The sequence below is a fragment of the Alexandromys fortis genome, unplaced genomic scaffold (genome assembly GCF_014885135.2).
Source record: "Alexandromys fortis isolate MF-2015 unplaced genomic scaffold, M_Fortis_MF-2015_v1.1 scaffold_18, whole genome shotgun sequence".
In the NCBI taxonomy this organism is placed as follows: domain Eukaryota; kingdom Metazoa; phylum Chordata; class Mammalia; order Rodentia; family Cricetidae; genus Alexandromys; species Alexandromys fortis.
In genome coordinates, this window is record NW_026067897.1 from 12,099,152 (window position 1) to 12,118,096 (window position 18,945).

The 18,945-nt window shown below is 44.8% G+C and overlaps 1 protein-coding gene across 1 annotated transcript; it reads left to right on the plus strand.

The window, feature by feature from the left end:
* The first annotated feature begins 4,462 nt into the window (after window positions 1–4,462).
* On the plus strand, window positions 4,463–18,598 carry Alkal1 (ALK and LTK ligand 1). Its single transcript, XM_050163884.1, has 4 exons — window positions 4,463–4,646; window positions 15,448–15,501; window positions 16,988–17,068; window positions 18,534–18,598. Exons 1-4 carry the CDS (start codon window positions 4,463–4,465, stop codon window positions 18,596–18,598), a joined length of 384 nt encoding a protein of 127 aa, XP_050019841.1.
* The last annotated feature ends 347 nt before the right edge of the window (window positions 18,599–18,945 follow it).

Genomic DNA, 18,945 nt, shown 5'->3' on the forward strand with positions numbered 1-18,945 from the left:
TGACTTGCATCTTCTCTAATGACTCTAGCTTGCATCCTGTTGACAAACCAACCAGCATAACTGGCTTTCTTTCAGAGTGCCAGAAGATGCTCTACAGGCTGCTGGGGAGAAGAGATATCAATAGTCTTAACTGTTACCTGCTCCTGAAGGCTTCAAACCAACCTACCAGGGAAGAAGTGCCCACAGGTGCAATAGTGATACAGCAATTACAGAGCAATTAGCCATACTCTGATTGGGTCTGAGCCCTTCTCCACAGGAGGTCATTTCATGTCTAGTACTATGATCCTAATCAAAATTTTAGGGCTGTCCCAGGATGTCACAGGTCATAATGTAGAAACTCCTATTCCTATTTTGCTGAATGGTCTAGTTGCCAAATTGCTTTTTAATAACCACGTTTATATCCATAGACCTAGGCTGTTCTCAACCTTACTCCGAGAAACTTCTGTAGTTGTAGGAGTCAATGCTGAGAGGCATACTGCTGCATTTACTGAGAAAAAAAAAGAGGCTGAGTGCTTGGTTCTAAATAAGATGTCATTCTCAAGGAAGCCACTCCCCATTGTCACCACAACAACTCAGGGCACATCTCAGAAGAGGAGTAAGAGCCAGGTGAAGGAGAGGAGTTCTGTGAAATGCACACTTTTGGACCTCACGTGATTAACTCAATCATGAACTCACAGCAGTCTGCACATGATGTGTACAAGATCAATCTAGCCCAAATCCCTGGAAGCACTATTGGCAGTGGATGGCTACCAGGGAAGGAAAGACCCCAGCCCTTGATAGATTTCTCATAGTCCAGTGGAAGGCCACGCAGCCATCACTACTTGGATTTGGTGTGTTCTTGGGCTTTTGGGGATTTCAGAGAAGTTGGAGAAGGGAGATGGGGAGTGGGTATGACTATCTTACATTGGATACATGTATGAACTTTTCAATAAGAAACTGTAATATTAAAAATATTAACGTTAACATTCAATATTACTTTTGAGTGGGGCTGTGTACGTAGTTTATAGATAGATCATTTGTCTAACATATAGAAGGCCCTAGGTTTGATCTTTAGCCCAGGAGAGAAAAACGGGAAATACCAAGGGATGGATTTTTCCCTCTATTTTTTTCTTTTAAATTTTTGGTTTTGGCCTGTCAAATTCAGTGTATTAAATTTGTGACCATAATTTGCAATGGTGAATAAGGTGTGTGCAGTGCTTTATCGGGTGGGTTTTAGTTGTTACACAGGATTCTGCTTGTCTTCCTTATCAATCTTCTGATGAACCCTTGACCACAACAGTGAAGAGCTTCAGGCACCACTAACTTCTGTTTCCCGGAAGCAGTCACAGCCTGTCTTTGGCATCTTGATTTTACCATACAGAGAACAAATGCACTTACTATGTTGACTGAATTCACGGATTTCTTTCTGCATTTTCCAAGGGAGGCACCATAGCTGGCCTGGCGTTTACCAGTGATTTGGCTCTTTGTTGTGTCTTGTCATGTTGTTCCAACCAGGTCCCAGCCCGCAGACCACTGGTGCTAAGAATGTAGAGGAATGCAACTTGTTTTATTTAGTAGATAATTTAAAAGAAAAAAAAATGGCTTGATTTTGTGGTATTCACTAGCAATCCTATCACTAAGGATTTGAAGCAGGGGAATTACAAATTCAAAGCTGACCCTGATTACTTAGTGTGAGGCTGTTGTACAAAAGAAGAAACCTTGTGCATTAGGACTTTAAAAACATATTTTGAAATGTACACTTCACAGTATGAATTATTTCCTGCAAGCACTATTTCTATAGTTCTAAAGCACAGGAGGCTGATATGGGAGTATTTCCATGACTTCAAGGCTACCCTAGGCTACCCATTGAGCTGCAGTCTATCCCAAAGGACAGAGAGAGACACTGCCTACCAAACATGCAGATAGAATTACTAAAACATGAGTTATTGTCTTGGTTACTGTTCTGTTACTGTGAGGATTTGCCACGACCAAGGCAACTTTTAAAGGGAAGCGTTTAATTGGAGCTGTCTGACAGTTTTAAATGTTTTAAGTGTTCATGAGCACAGCAGAAGCAGGCAGGCACAGTGCTGGAGAGCTCACATGATCCACAAGTTGCAGGCAGAGAGGGAGAGAGAGAGAGAGAGAGAGAGAGAGAGAGAGAGAGAGAGAGAGAGAGAGAGAGAGAGAGAGAGAGAGAGAGAGAGAGAGAGAGAGAGAGAGAGAGAGAGAGAGAGAGAGAGGACCTGGTGTGGGCTTTTGAAACTTCTACTCAATCTCCAGTGACAGACACACTTCCTCCAACAAGGCCACATCTCCTAATCTTCACCAAAGAGTTCACTACCTGGAGAACAAACAGTCAATCATATGAGCCTATTGGGGCCATTCTGGTTCAAACCACCACAGTTGCTAAGTGTCTGTTCCTAAACAGACATCCCAGTCTTTATATGAGAAATACCACACATGGGAAAGCTAGCAACTGTTGTGAGATTGTATCTACAGCAAAACTTCAAGCAGCAACTGAACAAACAGGCATGGGTAGCAAGTAGTACCCACTGGAATAAAGCAGAGAGCTACTTCAGTAAGGGCAATCTGCTTGGTCATGACAAAAACCATTATTCTGGGCAGCTAAATCCATGAAGCTAGTGCTTCAAAGAGACAAGGATTTTCATCTAATTTACTCAAATGGTTCCTTCTGTGCCTGGCCTATGGCTTACCTGTAAGTAATTTATGTCAAAATGAAAGCCTGTTTGCTTTAAAACTACCCTGCCTACCCTGAAATACAGATCCATGGGTCCCTCCAGAACAGAATTAAAATAGCTTCAAACCTAATGGGTTTTGACCGTGTTGCCCAGGCTGGTCCAAACCCCCAAGATCAAGGACTCCTCCTGCCTTCTCAGCCTCCAGCCGGATACCACAGCCCCGCGCCACCTTGTGGAGCTTTGGACTCTGCCCTCTTTCACTTGCGGTATAGAAGACCACTAAGTTCAGTCTGAGAGAAACCATGGGGGCTTGTTCCGCCTCACACTGCCCATACTTGAGCAACAAGCCCCACCAACGGTCATGGTTTGTGAGGTCTCTTGGTTTGCTGCCTTCCCTTGCTTTTGTCACAGAGAAGAGAAAAAAAAAAAGCCATCAGCTTTCTTCACTTGCAGCGACTTGAGGATCACGTCTGTCACTTCTCTATTTTCTCTAGCGTTATATCACACTCTGGAGCTCCACCCCCTTCTCTCTCTCTCTCTCTCTCTCTCTCTCTCTCTCTCCCTGCCTTATTTTCCAGAGTAATACCTAACTTCCGATATTTCTAATTAAATTTAAATGTGAAATTCTGGCAATGTTTCATTGTTTCACTTGAGTTGAGATGTGAGAAAGTTTGTTTCTTCTGCTAAGGTCTCTTTAGGCTGCCTGGGCAATAGAAGCCATTCTTACACTCTGTGATGTCTGCTTAGGAAACATGGGTCTTGTGCTTCCTCAAGCATCTCGAGTCTTTGTGCAACAGCTTTCTTGAAAGATTTCTCGTCAAAGGCGCAACTTTCTTTCTAAAGCTCTTAGAAAAGTGCTTTGTGCTTTGACCCCCATTTACTCCTAATGTTTGAAAATAAAATGCTTAGGTCCAACTGTATGAGTAAATCGAGAGTATTTTTTCAGTTTGAGACAGATAAGGTGTCTTTGAAGAGAAATTTTGAGTCAGTCAATGACTAAGGAACCACAAAGCCTTCTATTGCCCTTAGTTATAAGAAGCAATCAAGCCGTGGGCATGCCGACATGTTTACTTAATACAATAAGACACGCAGACGAAATGGCTCAAACCGTAACTGACATAGTAGTGACCCATCAGAAATGCTATCATTTTAAACGAACGTTAACACTGCCAGAACATTATGGTAAATGTTTCATAACTTAATCCCAGCCATGTCAGGCTCCGGTCGCCTAGCCAGAGGGACCTGGGTGTGCCCTGGTCTGGGACTCCTGGCTTATGTTGCCCCCGAGTGCCAACCCTTAGACCTCCTGAGGGCACCCCAGCTCTGGCTCCTCAGGGCCTCTGGACAAATGGATTCTCTGGCACCTGAGCAGGGACAGCGCCTGTGCTCACCTAGTCAGCCCTGGGGCAGAGCAGGGCTCCTGGTCAAAGAGCTCCTCATTTTCCCTCTGCCATCAGAAATCCCACCCCGATTTCCATGTCCAGTACTAGAAGTTGTGGGTTCTTTCGAACCTGCGGTCAGAGGAGGCGGTGACCCAGACGCTCACAATGTAGGGCGTGAGGAACACGGGAGAACCATAGCTGTGCCCCAAACCCTAGAGACAAAGAAAGGATCCCCAGGAAGGTGCCTTGTGCTTCCGAGGGACCTGTCCCCTGATCCGCCCTCGTCCCGGGTTTCCCTGGTCCCCAGCGCCGCCCCACCTCCGGTCCCCGCCCCGCGCCCGGGAGCGCATAGACCTCGCCACGCGCCTCCAAATCCCAGTGCTCGCTCTGGATGCCAAAGCCATGTGGCCCGCTAAGCCCAGCGCCCGGCTGCCCGCATTGCTGCTGCTGGCGCTGGCTTTGTCCCCGCCTGGGACCCAGGGGCGGCCCCGGGGACGCAGGGCGGTGCGTCTCGCTGAGTTCAAGCCACAGCCTTTCCTGCCGGTAACAGGGACTCGCCAGGCTCCCAGAGCCTCCCGAAGCGCAGGTAAGCCGTGCCCGCCCTGGCCGCCCTGCCCTTTCCTGATCTTCACCACTCTTGCTGCTGGGCAAGCTCCTGTTGGGAAGGCTGAGTTAAGCACAGCAGAGGGTGGACACCTGTAGATTCCTGGGATTCTTCCCTGGGAAGGAGGTAGCCGGCTAACTCTATGTGCCTTGGTTGAGACTTCAATAACAAAACCAGGCTAGCAAGGAAATCAGCCTATGTGCTCCTTGCTAATTGTGTGATGTGTTTTGGAAATAAACTGACCCAACAGTCCAAAGATCTGGGCTGCAGCCTCACCTGCCAGGAAGAGGGACGACCTATGCGTCTGTCAACAGCTCTGGGTCTTCAGGAGTTTAACTAACATGGCCGTCCTTAGTCAACTGAACATTCTGGAATGCCCCTTTCTTCCCACTTTTAAGCTAACCCCTAGAGATTGGCATGAGAATTTCAGTAAGCTGCCATGGATGGTACTGGCTTGCATTCTTCCTGGGTCAGCTAGAAGGGCGCCGACTCTGGTCGTTCCTGCTGCTAAGATGCCTAGGAAGAAGGTAGGAAAAGTCAGGACGGAGGAGCACGAGGCACCTACAGAGATGTATGAATGAGAAGGAAAGGAAGATAGCCTGGGGGACAGGAGGTGTAGGGGGCTTTTGGGGAGCGTATGCAAGGTGCTAGCAGGAAACGCGGTGTGAGGAAGAGAGAAGCCACGTGGTGTCTCAGCTGAAGCCCGTAGACAGGGAGCAGGGCAGAGGCTGGAGCAAAGGGCCGGTCTCCCTGGGCTGCCCTGAACTTGCTGAGAGGAAGAAGCATGGGAATGGCTTGGAAAGCTCTGGAGTTCCCACTACAGCCACGGCCTCTTTTCAACACTTCCTTTCCTCCCTCTTTCCTTCTCTTCGTCTCCCCTTCCTCCCTCCCTTCCTCCTCCCCTTCCTTGACTCGACTCTCTCCCTCCTGTCCACCTTCTTTACTTCCTTCCTTGCTTCTCCCCTCCCTCCATCTTGTTTTCTCCCCTTTTGTCTGAAGCAAGGTGTCTCTTGTAGCCTTGAACTCCTCCTCATCCTCAGCCCTAGAGTCATAGGCACATAGCACCATAAGTAGTGTAGAGTTCAATTTTAAGAAAACATAGGGGAATTTCTTAGTTTCTTTCTTTGCTGCCTCTCTCTCTCTTTTCTCTCTCTCTCTCTCTCTCAATAGCCTCACTGTATAGCTTAGGCTACTTGGATCTCACTCTATAGTTCAGGCAGAGACCTAGACTTTGCAGAAATCTTCCTTCCTCAGTCTCCCAAGTGCTAAAATCACAGATGAACCATACCGGTCTTTACAGTTAGGGCATAAATGTATATTTAGTCAGTCCACAGCTTCCACTAAGAACATATCTTCCCACACTACCCACCAGGGAGCTGAGGCTGTGCAGATGCAGGAAGCTGGGTGTGCCTGCCCTTCCCTGCACGTTTCGGGCAGATGGGGGAGAATGGTGCTCGTGGACAAACCAAGTGAAGCAGGTGGGGAACGCAGCAGAGGGAAGGGACGGGAAGGCACGGGAAGCTGATGTGTGCGTCTAGCCCAAGCCTACTTATCTGAGAACCCTCCAGAAGAGAGTGTGTGTGGGGGGGGTCATGACAGGACGGAGGGTGCAATGATGTGACAGCTTCTATTATACATTTTGACTTAAAAATTATTGCCAACAAAAATATTTACCTCAGGATCCAATGTTACTTCAGAATACAAAACGAATGTGAGAAAATCTCAAACTGAAAAATTATTCATGGTAACACACAAACTTCACCTGTTTTATATTAGTGTAGCAAGTTAAACTTCTCTGGTGAAAGACAGTGACGGGAATCGGGGATGCAGCTCAGTGGAAGAAAATTTCCCTAGCTTATGTGAGGCCCTATGCTTATCCCTCTCCCAAATGGCAGAGAAGACTTAAAACAATGTAGCTGGGGGGAAAAAGAAGTATGGCTCACCCTCCAAAGCCATTGCTTTCCACGGCTGTTTTAAGTGGCCTAATATTTTGATCACTGTATTTTGTTTACACGGGGAGAGAAAGAGTGGCTGGCTGCACTTGAGGCTGGCTGTGAATGGAACTCTTGACATGGATCAGGGAAAAATAAGGACATGCCTACAGACAAGACAAGTTCCCATCTGGATGTTCTCACGGGAGTGGCAGGGCTCATAATTCATCCCAGAGGAAGCATCTCCCAGGTCCTAGAAGCCAAGGACTGTCATCCCTGTGGACAAGCCTGGAATTCCCCACTGGGATTCTCAAGTGTGAACCTGCCACAGAGAGGACCAAGCCCAGGGGGCGGTTTAGAATGCCTTGGAACTCCCACTGGGCTGTTACAGGAGAGCTGCAGAAGGCTCTTGTGTTCCACATTTCACTTTTCCTTTTTCCTTTTCTTCACCTCAACCCCTGTGTTTTCAGGTTTAAGTTCTGGAATCTTTGCTGTACATGAAAGTAGCAAAAACTAACTCAGACCCAGTTTCTCCTCCTGTACCATGACTACATAGCTCATCCCTGGCACTGCACTGCGGGGTTGTGCATCCCTGCGCACTTTGGCGGCGGCAGCAGCAGCAGCAGCAGCAGCAGCTCTGCAGTGAATGCCAGCTAGGGTTCTAATCTACCTTAGTTCTGGTCCTTGCTCCCCCCTGAAGATGGGCCTCAGAACCGACAAGCTGAGGACTGCCTCTGGTGCCAAATGCAGCCCAATGCAGTCCCCGCATGCTTGTCTCTAGCTAACAATCAGCTTTCCCATACTCTCTTCAGATTCGAACTAATTTGCTGGAGTGGTTCATAAATGGTTATATATGAAGAGATGCATAGGATGAGGTAAAGAGGAAGGGGCATGTGTGAGGAAACACCCACTCCACCCCACCCCCAGCTTCTTGAATATATATGTTCAGCTATCCAGAAACTCTGAACTCAGTGCTTTTGAGTTTCTATGGAGGCTTCGTTATATAGATAAGATTGATCAACTAACCCATCAGACACATCCTGAAGCTATTCAGAAACTGCCAGACCTCAGTCAACTTCTTAACACACTATCATTTCCGAGATTCCAAGGGGTTTATGATTTTGGCCAGAAAGGCTAGCTATGTATTTCACAGTATCATGACATGGAGTTGTATATCATTCCTTATCAGTAAGCTGGCCAGCTTCCCTAAGTCAGAGGAGAGGCTGGAAGTGGGAGGGCCATTCCCAGGCAGAAGGGACAGGAAATCCAAAGCCTGGGACGAGAGTTGACAGGCAGAATTCCCTCCCTACAATTGATGTTTGAGCAAAGATTGGGGGTATTGGGCTCCCTGGAACAGTGATAATTAGCCATCTGTGGTGTTCTCCTCCCTATAGAGTGTTCGCCATTCATAATGTATTGGTCAATTGAATTAACTATTGAACAATGTTTGAGATCACTTTGATAGACTTTTGATTGTGAGTGGTTTTGAGTGCCATTTTCAACTCGGTTCTGCTACTAATTGGTGCCGCAAATGCCTAGACTCTGTTGTTTTATTTTATTGCCTGTCCAAGCCGTTGTATTTCCGTGATCTTCCAGATTGTCTCTCAACTCTTTCAGTGTCCTTACGTCTGTCTGACTTGGGTCAGAATTACAGGTGTGTGTTTCCATAGCCTTTCTTCCTGCCCTCTGAAACCAGCTCTTCTGTCCATTATCACAGTAGCAGAAAGGAACACAGTGGAACCCTACCACAGACTTCGCGGGTTCTAGGCTCTCATGCATGCACGTGTAGACAAGTTCAGAAAGCCAAAAATGAGCTGTGATGGAATGGAAAAGCGATTTGGAAGATTTTGAGATCAGAAGGAAACTGGCATAAAATATGAAGCAACAGTACAAAAGGGAGTTTTGACTTTACTATTCCTCCTTTTGTGACTTACACACTTCTATTATTTCTACAGAATTTCTAAACCCGAAGGTTGTTTAAGTAAATGAAAGGCCATGCTGATTAATGGTGGAGCCTCCAAACAAGCTTAAGATCCCCTTAGGGAGGTTACTCTAAACAATTGCAAATGACATTCTTTATTAAATGGTGTGGGATATGTCCCCTCTCCAGTCATAAATCATAAATCATAAAGAGTTTGGGCTTCTCTTGAGTTTTCCAAGAAGTCCTAAGCCCTCTCAAAGGCAATGAGGGACCAGGAACTAAACAGATCCCCTGCAGGCAGACAGAAAAATCCTACACATTTTTGATTCTGTGGTTAAAAACAATGAGCTTTTCATACTTTTTTGCCCTAGCAACGAAAATGACAGAATTCTGTGATATTAAACGTATAGGATTTTCTCCCCACGAGTAGCACAGTCTACTCTGCAGTGGACAACATCTAGTGTCCTCGAATCTGGCTCAATCCTGATGCTTTCCACGTGCACACAGGGTCCAGCTCCAGGAGTGATCCCACTTCACACCTAGTCTCAAGTCTAAGAACTTGACATTCTGATTGTTGACTACAAGCAAAATCAGCCTACTTACAAATGGAGAAAATTAAATTCATTTGGAGCTAATTAGGATGGCAGTATGAGAAAACACAAAATCAAGATGTATTCCAATATCTACAAAATATTGTATTTATTTAACTTCAAATGGGTGACTTACTAAGCATTATGGCCTGAACTGGCAGAAGAAAACAACTGGTCTAGGAGAAAGGAGCGTTAGCACAAAGGCGGGGGTGAACTGTTTCGAGAAACTGGTATGGCCAGTGTGTGTGTGTGTGTGTGTGTGTGTGTGTGTGTGTGTGTGTGAGAGAGAGAGAGAGAGAGAGAGAGAGAGAGAGAGAGAGAGAGAGAGAGAGAGAGACATTCTGTGCAGGGGAGTGGAAGGTAGGAAGGCAAGATGTCTGCAGCCTAGTTCTAAGGTTCAAGCATGCACCTAGGTGAGGTATGATTAACCATGACCTCCCAGCTCCACTTCAAGTGCCCTGCACAAGCGCTAACTCCAGTCTGATTTTCCTGGCACCCAACTACAAACTGGGCTCTACATGGTTTGAGTCACTAGAGCAATGAACAGAACTAGGGGAAACACTACACCCACTTTTGTTTATCATAAAAGGGTTAAAGAGATGAAGGCTGGGGAAAGCCACTAACCTCCGTGCCCTCTGCGTGGAAGTTCCCCTTCTCTGGTCTCCATGTGCTTGGCTATCTGGAAGTTCTGAAATCCCACCATCGTTTGGGTTTGGCGGCGGTTTCATAACACAGGCAGGATTGATTGAATCATCGGTCTTGGTGTTTACTGAATTTTCAGCTCTTCTCCTTTCCCTGGGGCGGGACCTCTGTGTTTCCTTCTTGTTTCCAGTGAGGTCTCCAATCCTGAAGCACCCTAAGGACTTCTGGTCCTCAGTCAAATCACTAGGAATGGGCATCAGGAAGCAGGTCTGAAAGCCAGGACAGATTTCCTAGTGTCTCATCTCTCTTTCTTCATGATACCTCTTTGTGTTCAAAAATAGCTAAACATGCCCCAGAGTTATGTTTATTAAAAAATCTCAAAAAACCTTAGATATGTTTGGATATTGATGGTACTTTCATTATAATGGAACTCTATTCGTAAAATCCAAATTTCCTTTATTGTAAATCTGAACGGTTTCCCTCTTCCCAACTAGACAGTCATACTTTAATACCTGGTGACTAACAATGAAAATAATTTTTGTTACTTTGCATAGTATCAAGATAGAGCGTACAGTTTGTTTCTCAGACTGAGTCTCACTATATAGTCCAGGATGACCATAAGCTGAATCCTCGACATGCCACCATGCCTGGTTATGCCAATTCTTTCTTAAAACATTTCTAGTAAACATAATTAACATTCATAGCCTGATACTTCCTATACATCTACAGAGGGAAATGATTATTATAGTCAAACAACCATGTCCCTCCCCTTTGGTTTTAATGTGCGTTAATAATTTATTGGTAGGATTGCTGAGAGTTATTTGTTCCACTGAAAGCTGATAGGGTGGGACGAGGTCAAGGTGGAAAGGATACATATGATTTCACTCCACGTTTGTATTTGGCAGGTGCTATAAGCAGATGTCTTCTGTCTGCTGGGCTCTGTAGCCAGATGCTCCAGTCATAAACATTCATTATGAGCATCCAGCGCTCACTTACATGAACGATCTCTCCCTGTTCACAGCGCTTCTGGCAGCAACAGTTATCTGCTTGAAGGATCCATTTGTCTCAGCCGAAAGTAAAGAAAGTCCATGTAGGAAGCCGATAGAGTCGCCCAGTGTTGCTTCCTTCCCCCAGAACATTGCTTTTTAATCAGAGCTACAAATTTTCAAATTTCTTTAAGATTTGTATTATATTCATTTATATGTGCACATATTGTGTGCATTTGCTGGAGTACATTTGTGGAGGTCAGAGAACAACCTGTGGGAGTCAGTTCTACCATGTGGCCCCCAGGGGTTGAACTTGGTCATCAGGCTCAGCAGCAAGCACCTTTACCTACTAAGCCATCCTACTTGCCCTAAAATTACATTTTAATCATACTTTTTCCTCTATGCTTTTCATTTTTATGGTTGTAAGTAAACTCACAGATATTAGGAGCAGATTTCCAAGATTGCTGTCAGGAGACAGAGAGGCAGGTGATGTTTCCCTCCTGTCTCTGTGGCAACAGGTAGCACTGTGGATGTGAAGTACAGTAGACCTGGCCTTATGCTTAGTGACACTTTTAGAGTGTTCAGATACCTCCAGCCAACCAAGGCTTGAAAGTGTTACATGGGGACTGGAGAGGTAGCTCAACAGTTAGAGACATGGCCTCATCTTAGGACGCAAGATTGATTTCCAGCCTTCACATGGTAACTCACAATTATCTACAATTCTAGTACCAGATGATCCAGTGCCCTCTTCCAGCATCTGAGGGCACTGAATGTGCATGGTATACAGATATACATGCAGGGAAAATACCCTTACACATACAATAAATAACAAGGAAAGTGTTAGGTGGAAAGTTACAGCAGTAGGTTCCTGGTGAGATGGTTCAGTGGGTGCAAGCATGAAGGAGCACACCGTTCAAATCTAGAGAACCCATGTCCAGCCAGGTGCAATAATGGGTACCCCTAAACCTAGTTCTCACTGACAGAGAGAGCCTGCCCCGCCATCACCCAATGATCAGTTCTGAAGGTGATGCTGGGTGTTCTGTGCTCTTTGCTCTGTGCTACCTGGCACTGGCAGCTCAGGCACCTATGCAGCTCCCTGGCACTACTCCCGGGGCAGCTCCAGAGCCCTGCTGGTGCCCGTCCCAGAAGAACTGTGCAGGGTATGGCACTGCTGGGTGAAGACCAGACCTCAGTCCCTACCATTTCTCATGGGAACTGATCCTGTGTCTCACTATTGATTACTGCTCTCTTGGTTTTATGGAGAAGCTTTCCTCCATTTAGTAGGCTGCTTTGTGTGGAAGGAGAAGAACACTTTTAGAGTTTTTAGGACTCAGTGAAGAAAATGTGAAGAAAAATATGCACTATTAGAGAAAGGTAGGGGTTACTTGAAAAGGACAATAAAGCCTAGAGGTTTCTAGGAAGGAGCCAACAGAAGTAAAAAGCTGGAGGCAAATGGAAAGAAGCTGGAGAGAGGAGTTCATACTGAAAGGTGATGAAATACAGTTTCTAGAGAAAGAACTAAGAGATGTCTGAACGTTCTGCACAGAATGGATTGATGGCCTGTACTTTAAAAAGGATACATCACTACTAGACAGGCTGAAGCTTTCAGATCATGAGTAGCCAAAGCCAAAACGATGCTCAGGGTAGTTTAAAGCTGAAATGTGGGAAGAACAGGTGATCTGAATAGAGAGAAAACACACTAAGAGTCCCAACAAAGAACAGAAAAGCTGTCACAATAAAGAAAGCAGCCTCCAGCCTTTCTGTGTTGGCTGGCCAATGATGAAGATTAGGTCCCCATGTTTGAAGACGATATGGCTGATGATGGCAAACTGGAATTGGATGTATAGTGAATCACATAATTGTGTTGAGTTCATTGCCAAAAGGAACTCAGAAGAAAGAGTCATGCAACTGAGTTAGAAGCTTCTTTTAAAACCACAGGAGTTCGATTGGTAGCAGGAGCAGAGAATGGACTCCAGAGAGCCCTGAGAGCCCTACCACTCCTGTAGGCCTAGTCAACATCACACCCCGAAAGGAGCTGCAGCCGTCGCTGCAAGCCTCAGTCACCACCACTGCAACCATGAGCAGGAATGCGGAGACCCAGAAGCTGCCCACCGCCCCCACTGCCACCCTCAGTGCTGCCAACACCAAGCCAGTCTCCACAACAGAAACAAAACAAAACAAAACAAAACAACAACAAAAAAAACTGCAGAAGGAGGAAGAATGAAAGTTTCATGCAGGTATCTGAAGACACTACAGTGAAGTGGTACCTTACAGAGAACAGTGCAACCTTTCAGACTAAAGAGGCATCTTTGCAGTAGAAATGCACAGACAGATGTAAAGGCCAAAGTGTTTCCAGACACAAAGCAAAATCCCACATCAAATTAAGAGAGGAAATTACCGGCTAAGAAGAGAAACTTTACAATGCAGAACAGAGCACCGAGCAGCTGAGGAGCTGGAGAGCCAAAGGAGGAGAAGCCGTGATCTTGAGGAACTGGAGAGAACCATTTCTTCCTTTCATGGGCAGATGACATCAAGAACAGAAAAAGACCCATTGCCATTAGCACTTTGGGTGCTGAAAACCGCATTGTTCTAAGGAGAGAAAATTCCTACAACAGACAATTGACTGAAATGGTCTTTAAATCTGAATTTCTAGGGAAAGAGTTTTGTGGACTTGATATTCTAAATACAGTGTGTGTCAGAGTCACCTCTTCATGTGGCCACTTGCCTTGCATTCAGTCCTACCCTATCTAGCTTTGGTTCAGGAAGGAGGAAGAGGTTGAGGATCAGCAAATTGCACCACCTGATTGGCAGCCAAGAGGATCCCACCTGTGATAGACTCGCTAATCCTCGGCACTGCCAACTCTGCACCCTTGTTACCTCCTCAGGAGCAAAGCCAGATGATGAGCCCTCCACCCTACCAATCACATCACCTTCCAACTCTACTCTAGCAAAAACACAGCATGTTGTATTTTAATTCTGGCAGTTTTCCTAGGCCTCCTCTGGATAAAGTCATGAGCCAGTGCCTTCAGAAGAGGAATCCAGCAGCAGTGATAACTAGGGTGAAGTAGGTTGTCACAAGTGCCTGACTGCCAGACCCCTGCTGAGTTAAAACATCTGGTCCTGGCCTTGTTCCTCCAACTCAGCTTTTCACCCCATCTCTGGTCCATGATCTCCACTAGATCCAAGGATCCTTTGGATGAGATGGGGTCCTCTTTTCCCTTCCCCTCCCCTAGGGAACATCTATGAAGCTTCTAGAGATGGCTTCCTCTCACCTCCTGGGATACCAAGGGCTGTTATAGTTCCCCTGAGACTCCACCAGCCTTGCTCAGTCTCCACAAGCTCTGTCCATCTCCAGGTGACAAACGTGCATTCAGAGAAGCACTCATATTATGTGTGGCTTATAAAGAAGTCAATATGTAAGGAAAATGCTGTAAGTCTAAACACACAATTGGCGGAGAGTGAGCTGGCTCAGTGAGTAAGGGTGCTCGCTGTCAAGCCCAGTGACCGGAGATTAATATCTGGAACCCACATGCTGGAAGGAGGGAACCAAACCCCTGAAAGTTGTCATTTGATCTCCATATGCATGCTATATCTCACATACCAGCCTACATAAAATAAAAAAAATGTGGTAATTTGAATGTAAATGGCCCCCGTAAGCTCATAGAGAGTAGCACTATTAAATGGGAGTGTGGCTTTGTTGGAGTAGATAAGGCAAAGTTGGAGGAAGTGTGTCACTGCCGGGGTAGGGTCAGAGGTCTCATATATGCTCAAGCCACACCCAGTGTCTCAGTTCACTTCCTGGTGCCTGTGAATCAAAGGTGTAGAATTCTCAACTTCTTCTCCAGCACCATGTTTGCTTGTATGTTGCCATGTCTCACCACAATGACAATGGACCGAGCCTCTGACCTGTAAACCACCCCCAATTAAATGTTTTCCTTTGTAAGTGTTTCTGTGGTCATAGTGTCTCTTCACAGCAATAGAAACCCTAAGGCAGTCAAGCAAAGCATGTTGAGGTGGACTATTGTCTTAGTTTGGGTTTTATTACTATGATGAGACACCATGACCATGACAACTCTTATGAGGAAAAGCATTTAATTGGAGGAGACTTACAGCTCAGAGATTTAGCCCATTATTTTCTTGGCAGGAAGCATGGTAGAATTCAGGCAAATGTAATGATGGAGAGGTAGATGAGAGTGTATGCTGGGATTGGCAGGCAGCAGGAAGAACAAGTGAGCCACTGGGCCTGACTTGAGCTTCTGAGAACTCAAAGCCCACCTGCTAGTGATGCAGTTCCTCCAACAACACCACATCTACTCCAATTAAGCCACACTTCCTAATAATACCACTCCCTATAGACCTATAGGGAGCATTATCATTTAAATCACTACAGCAATGCAAGCATTAAAGAATGATGATATTCACTGAGTTTGAGGAACACAGGATTGGGGAAGCTCTGGGAAGTCAGAAAGTCAGACATTCAGCAGTAGATATTGGTGAGGGGTCTGGATGGTTCCCTGGAAGAGGTGTAGAACAAACAGCTAACAAACAAGCTAAGCCAGAGCTCTAGAGCCCTGGAGAATGGATCGAGCCAGAGCCCAGTGATCTGAGACCTGCTATGCCTACTGCATGGATCTAGGTGTATAGTGTTATAGCTATGTTTTAATAGTGGAAATCCATCCTAGAAATTATGAACTCCTTTTTTTTTCTTTTCAGAAATATTCCCAAGAGATATGACCTTGAAAGACAAATTTATAAAGCATTTCACAGGTAAGTTTACACTATTTCAGTGACTCAGTTATAAAAGGAAGATTTTAATATAGAATGCATTCGTAGACAGGGGAACTATTGAGATTAATGTCTAGAAGGGCCTTGAGTTCAGCTGGGTTTTCAGTCAACTGCTACCAACTTGTATGATCTATAAAGTGCACAAGAATTTGATAAGCAGTAGAATGTAAAGGATCTTTTAAAGGGCAATGAAAAGGATGATTTACTGAGAGCAAACCGTGAAAGCTTGCAGTGTGACAGGCTTTCTAAGTTGGGTTTAAAGTACGAGAGTGTGGTCATGCCACCCACTGGGCCAGGCTTGAGGGCTATGGTGGAAGAAGACAGGCAGATAATAGGCATGGGCTGGGGAGGAAGGGTGAACTTAGGAAGGGGATGCATTTGGCTAGTGGGGAAGGATGTAGTGTGAACAAACCAGATGGCAAACAACCTTTAAGGATATGCTGAAGAATTTAGACTGTGCTTCGGCCAGCCCAGCACTGAGGTTTAATAAACAGGAGAAAGATGAGCATATGTTACACACACCTCTCTTGGATGCTTTCTTATTTGTTTTTAAAACTGCAATTTAATTATAACATTTCTCCCTTTCCTATCCTCCCTCTCAACCCTCATATGTACCCCCTACCCATTCTCCTGCAAATCAATTGCCTGCTTTTTCATCAATTGCTGTTGCATGCATATATGTATATACATATATTCTTAAATATAACCTATTGAGTCCATATAATGTTACTTGTATTCATGTTTTTTTTTGGGGGGGGCTAATCATTTGTCATTGTTCTTCCCTGGGAAGGGAGGGCCACATTGCCTTCTCCCAACCTTCCTCAGTTGCTTGCAGTTCTTTGTGCAGGCCCAAAACCTCATTGCCTGCCTTCCCATCTCAAGTATTAGAATTACAGTCCAACACAACTACACCCAGCTGTTAACTTTCAAATGGCATTTCTGAGTGTCGTACTCTGTACACCTGTAGATGAGGAAGGCAGCCCTGAGTGTTGGGGAGATGCCTATGGAGCAGGGGGAAGGAGGAAAGTTGCTGCAGTTTCAAGGCCCTTCCCCCTTTGCAGTAATTCCTTTCACTAATGAGCATCCATTGCTTCAATTCAAAACAAATGTCATCACTAGAAACATGACTTCCCATTAAGTAGAAAAAAAAATCAAGGGGCCAGAAAGCCACTCCCTCCTGATTCGCTCTCTGCATTTCCCTTCTGTCTGGAGTGTCCCCTTCCAGTTCATCACGAGCTATTCTAGCCAGAAGGTTCCATGATGTGAGATACTGAGAATGTGGTGCAAACTTAGATCAAAGTTTAGCACCTCCCACAGTGTCTGGGTAAAGGAAGGAATTCTCAGGCCAGTTCTTTAAAGGGTAGGAAGGATGGAATCTACAGTTGCACCGTCTCCAGCCATCGAGTGATAGAAACTTGTTTGGGAAACACGCCCAGGTTTATAATAAGCATTCTTTCCCTTTCTCTAGGGCCTGTCACATTTTCAGCTGAATGCAGCAAACACTTCCATCGACTTTATCACAACACCAGGGATTGCTCCATGCCAGCTTGTAAGTTGCCTGGGCAGATCTTAGAAAAACAACAACAACAACAACAACAACAACAACAACAACAAAAACCCAATCCAACAATGAATGCATAAATTTTTAAGCTTCACCTCTCTTTGGGTGGGACTCAGTAGACTAAACATTGCATGGGATGCTATTTATAATCTTTTCGGTGCTCAAGCTCAAGGTTGTATGTACTGTTGAAGTATAAGGAACAAGAGATCACATTCAGGTTGGGAATATTTCCAAATCAGAACATAGCCAGGTTTTCTTAAAGACTAGAATGTTTGTCAGGACAGAAACCTTTTATCATTATTCAAATTCCTTGGTATAAATAAAGTGATTTCTCATATAAATGAAAAAAAAACCCAGTGAGCTGACTATGAAGAAGTCAACATCTCTCCCTAAGTTATTTTGAAGTAAAAGTTTTTATATCATGTCATTTGTACAGTGTGTGCTGGGGTTCCCTGAATGATGACAGCCCTTTGTACAATGAGTTCTTTTGAACACTTAAGTTAGTGGAGTTAACAATAATTCCAAACATAGCACTAAATAACCATCATTCAAAATGCCCAGTTATGATAATATATGGTAGCTGAATTGCCTGTTTCAAATTCCTTTCTAAATCTAAAATTTCCTTCTACAGTGAATGGCTTCTGAGCATTTTATTTCTTATAATCTAGATGACCCTGAGGAGTATTTAACTTTACTTAGGATTGAATATTGAATCAGATTTTTGTATTTTTTTTTTTCAAAAACAAAACCTTCCATTAAATGACTAAGGAAAATTAAGCCCAATGGATTTATTCTAGTCTGCTTCTCTGTCGCTACGGTAGAATGCAGACCAAGAGTGATTGGGGGGGGGATTTATTTCAGCTTACTCTTCCACCACTGATGGAGACTGAAAGGACCTCAAGGCCAGAACTGAAGCAAAGGCAGTGGAGGAATGCCGCTTACTGGTTTACTCCTGTGACTTCCTGCTGTCTTACACACCCCAGAACCACCTTCGCAGGGTGGAAGCCACCCGCTGTAGTCTAGTCCTCCCACGTATCCATCAATCAAGAAAATGCCCGCAGATTTACTTACAGGACAACCTAATGGAGGCAATCCCTCAACTAAGGGTTCCTCTTCCTGCTCGACTCTAGTCTGTGTCACATTGACAAAAACAGAAACAAAATAATAGCTCAAGGCAAAGACAATGGATGACGGCATAGTTTGGTGGAGAGAAGGCAGTTTTGGGAACCAAAACACTTCGCTCTTGTGAGATAGTAACCTTTGAAGCTGTTTTCTCCTCTCTAAAGTGAAGGCATCAAATTTCGGTATCTTTTCAGAGGAACAAAAGAACACACGCGTGTTAAGTTAGGGACTTTTAAAATTATGGTGGTTACATGCATCATTGACAATAACACTTTTTTCTCATTCATAACACTGAACTCTATGTGTTATTATTTTTAAATTGCTTTTCTAGATTATAAAAGGTGTGCTAGATTGCTGACGAGATTAGCCGCGAGCCCGCTCTGCTCCCAGACCTAGGAAATTTACCCTGTGAGTATCTATTTATTTATTATTTATTTACTCATCCTAAGAATATTTCTCTTCCCCATTTCCCTTCTGTCCTCTCACCCCGCCCCCACATAGTGTTGGGGATCAAACACAGGGTGTGCATAAAACAAGTAAATGCTTTATCATTGAGTAGATCCATCAGCCCTAATACTATGACTTAAGAAAATGTTGCCTTTAATCCCAAATTTCAGATTCTGGCACTCAAGAGACTAAGTTGCTATCATGCAAAATAATCAAATTGTGTCTGGTGACTCAGTTGGAACTGTTTTTTTTCCACCATTGCTATTATTATTATTTCTAAGCAGCCATTACAAATT

Coding starts and splice junctions, on each gene's coding strand:
- Alkal1 (XM_050163884.1), top strand. CDS start 4,463: ATGTGGCCCGCTAAGCCCAGCGCCCGGCTGCCCGCATTGCTGCTGCTG. Junction 4,647..15,447: donor CAGAGCCTCCCGAAGCGCAG/GTAAGCCGTGCC, acceptor TTTTCTTTTCAG/AAATATTCCCAAGAGATATG. Junction 15,502..16,987: donor ATTTATAAAGCATTTCACAG/GTAAGTTTACAC, acceptor CCCTTTCTCTAG/GGCCTGTCACATTTTCAGCT.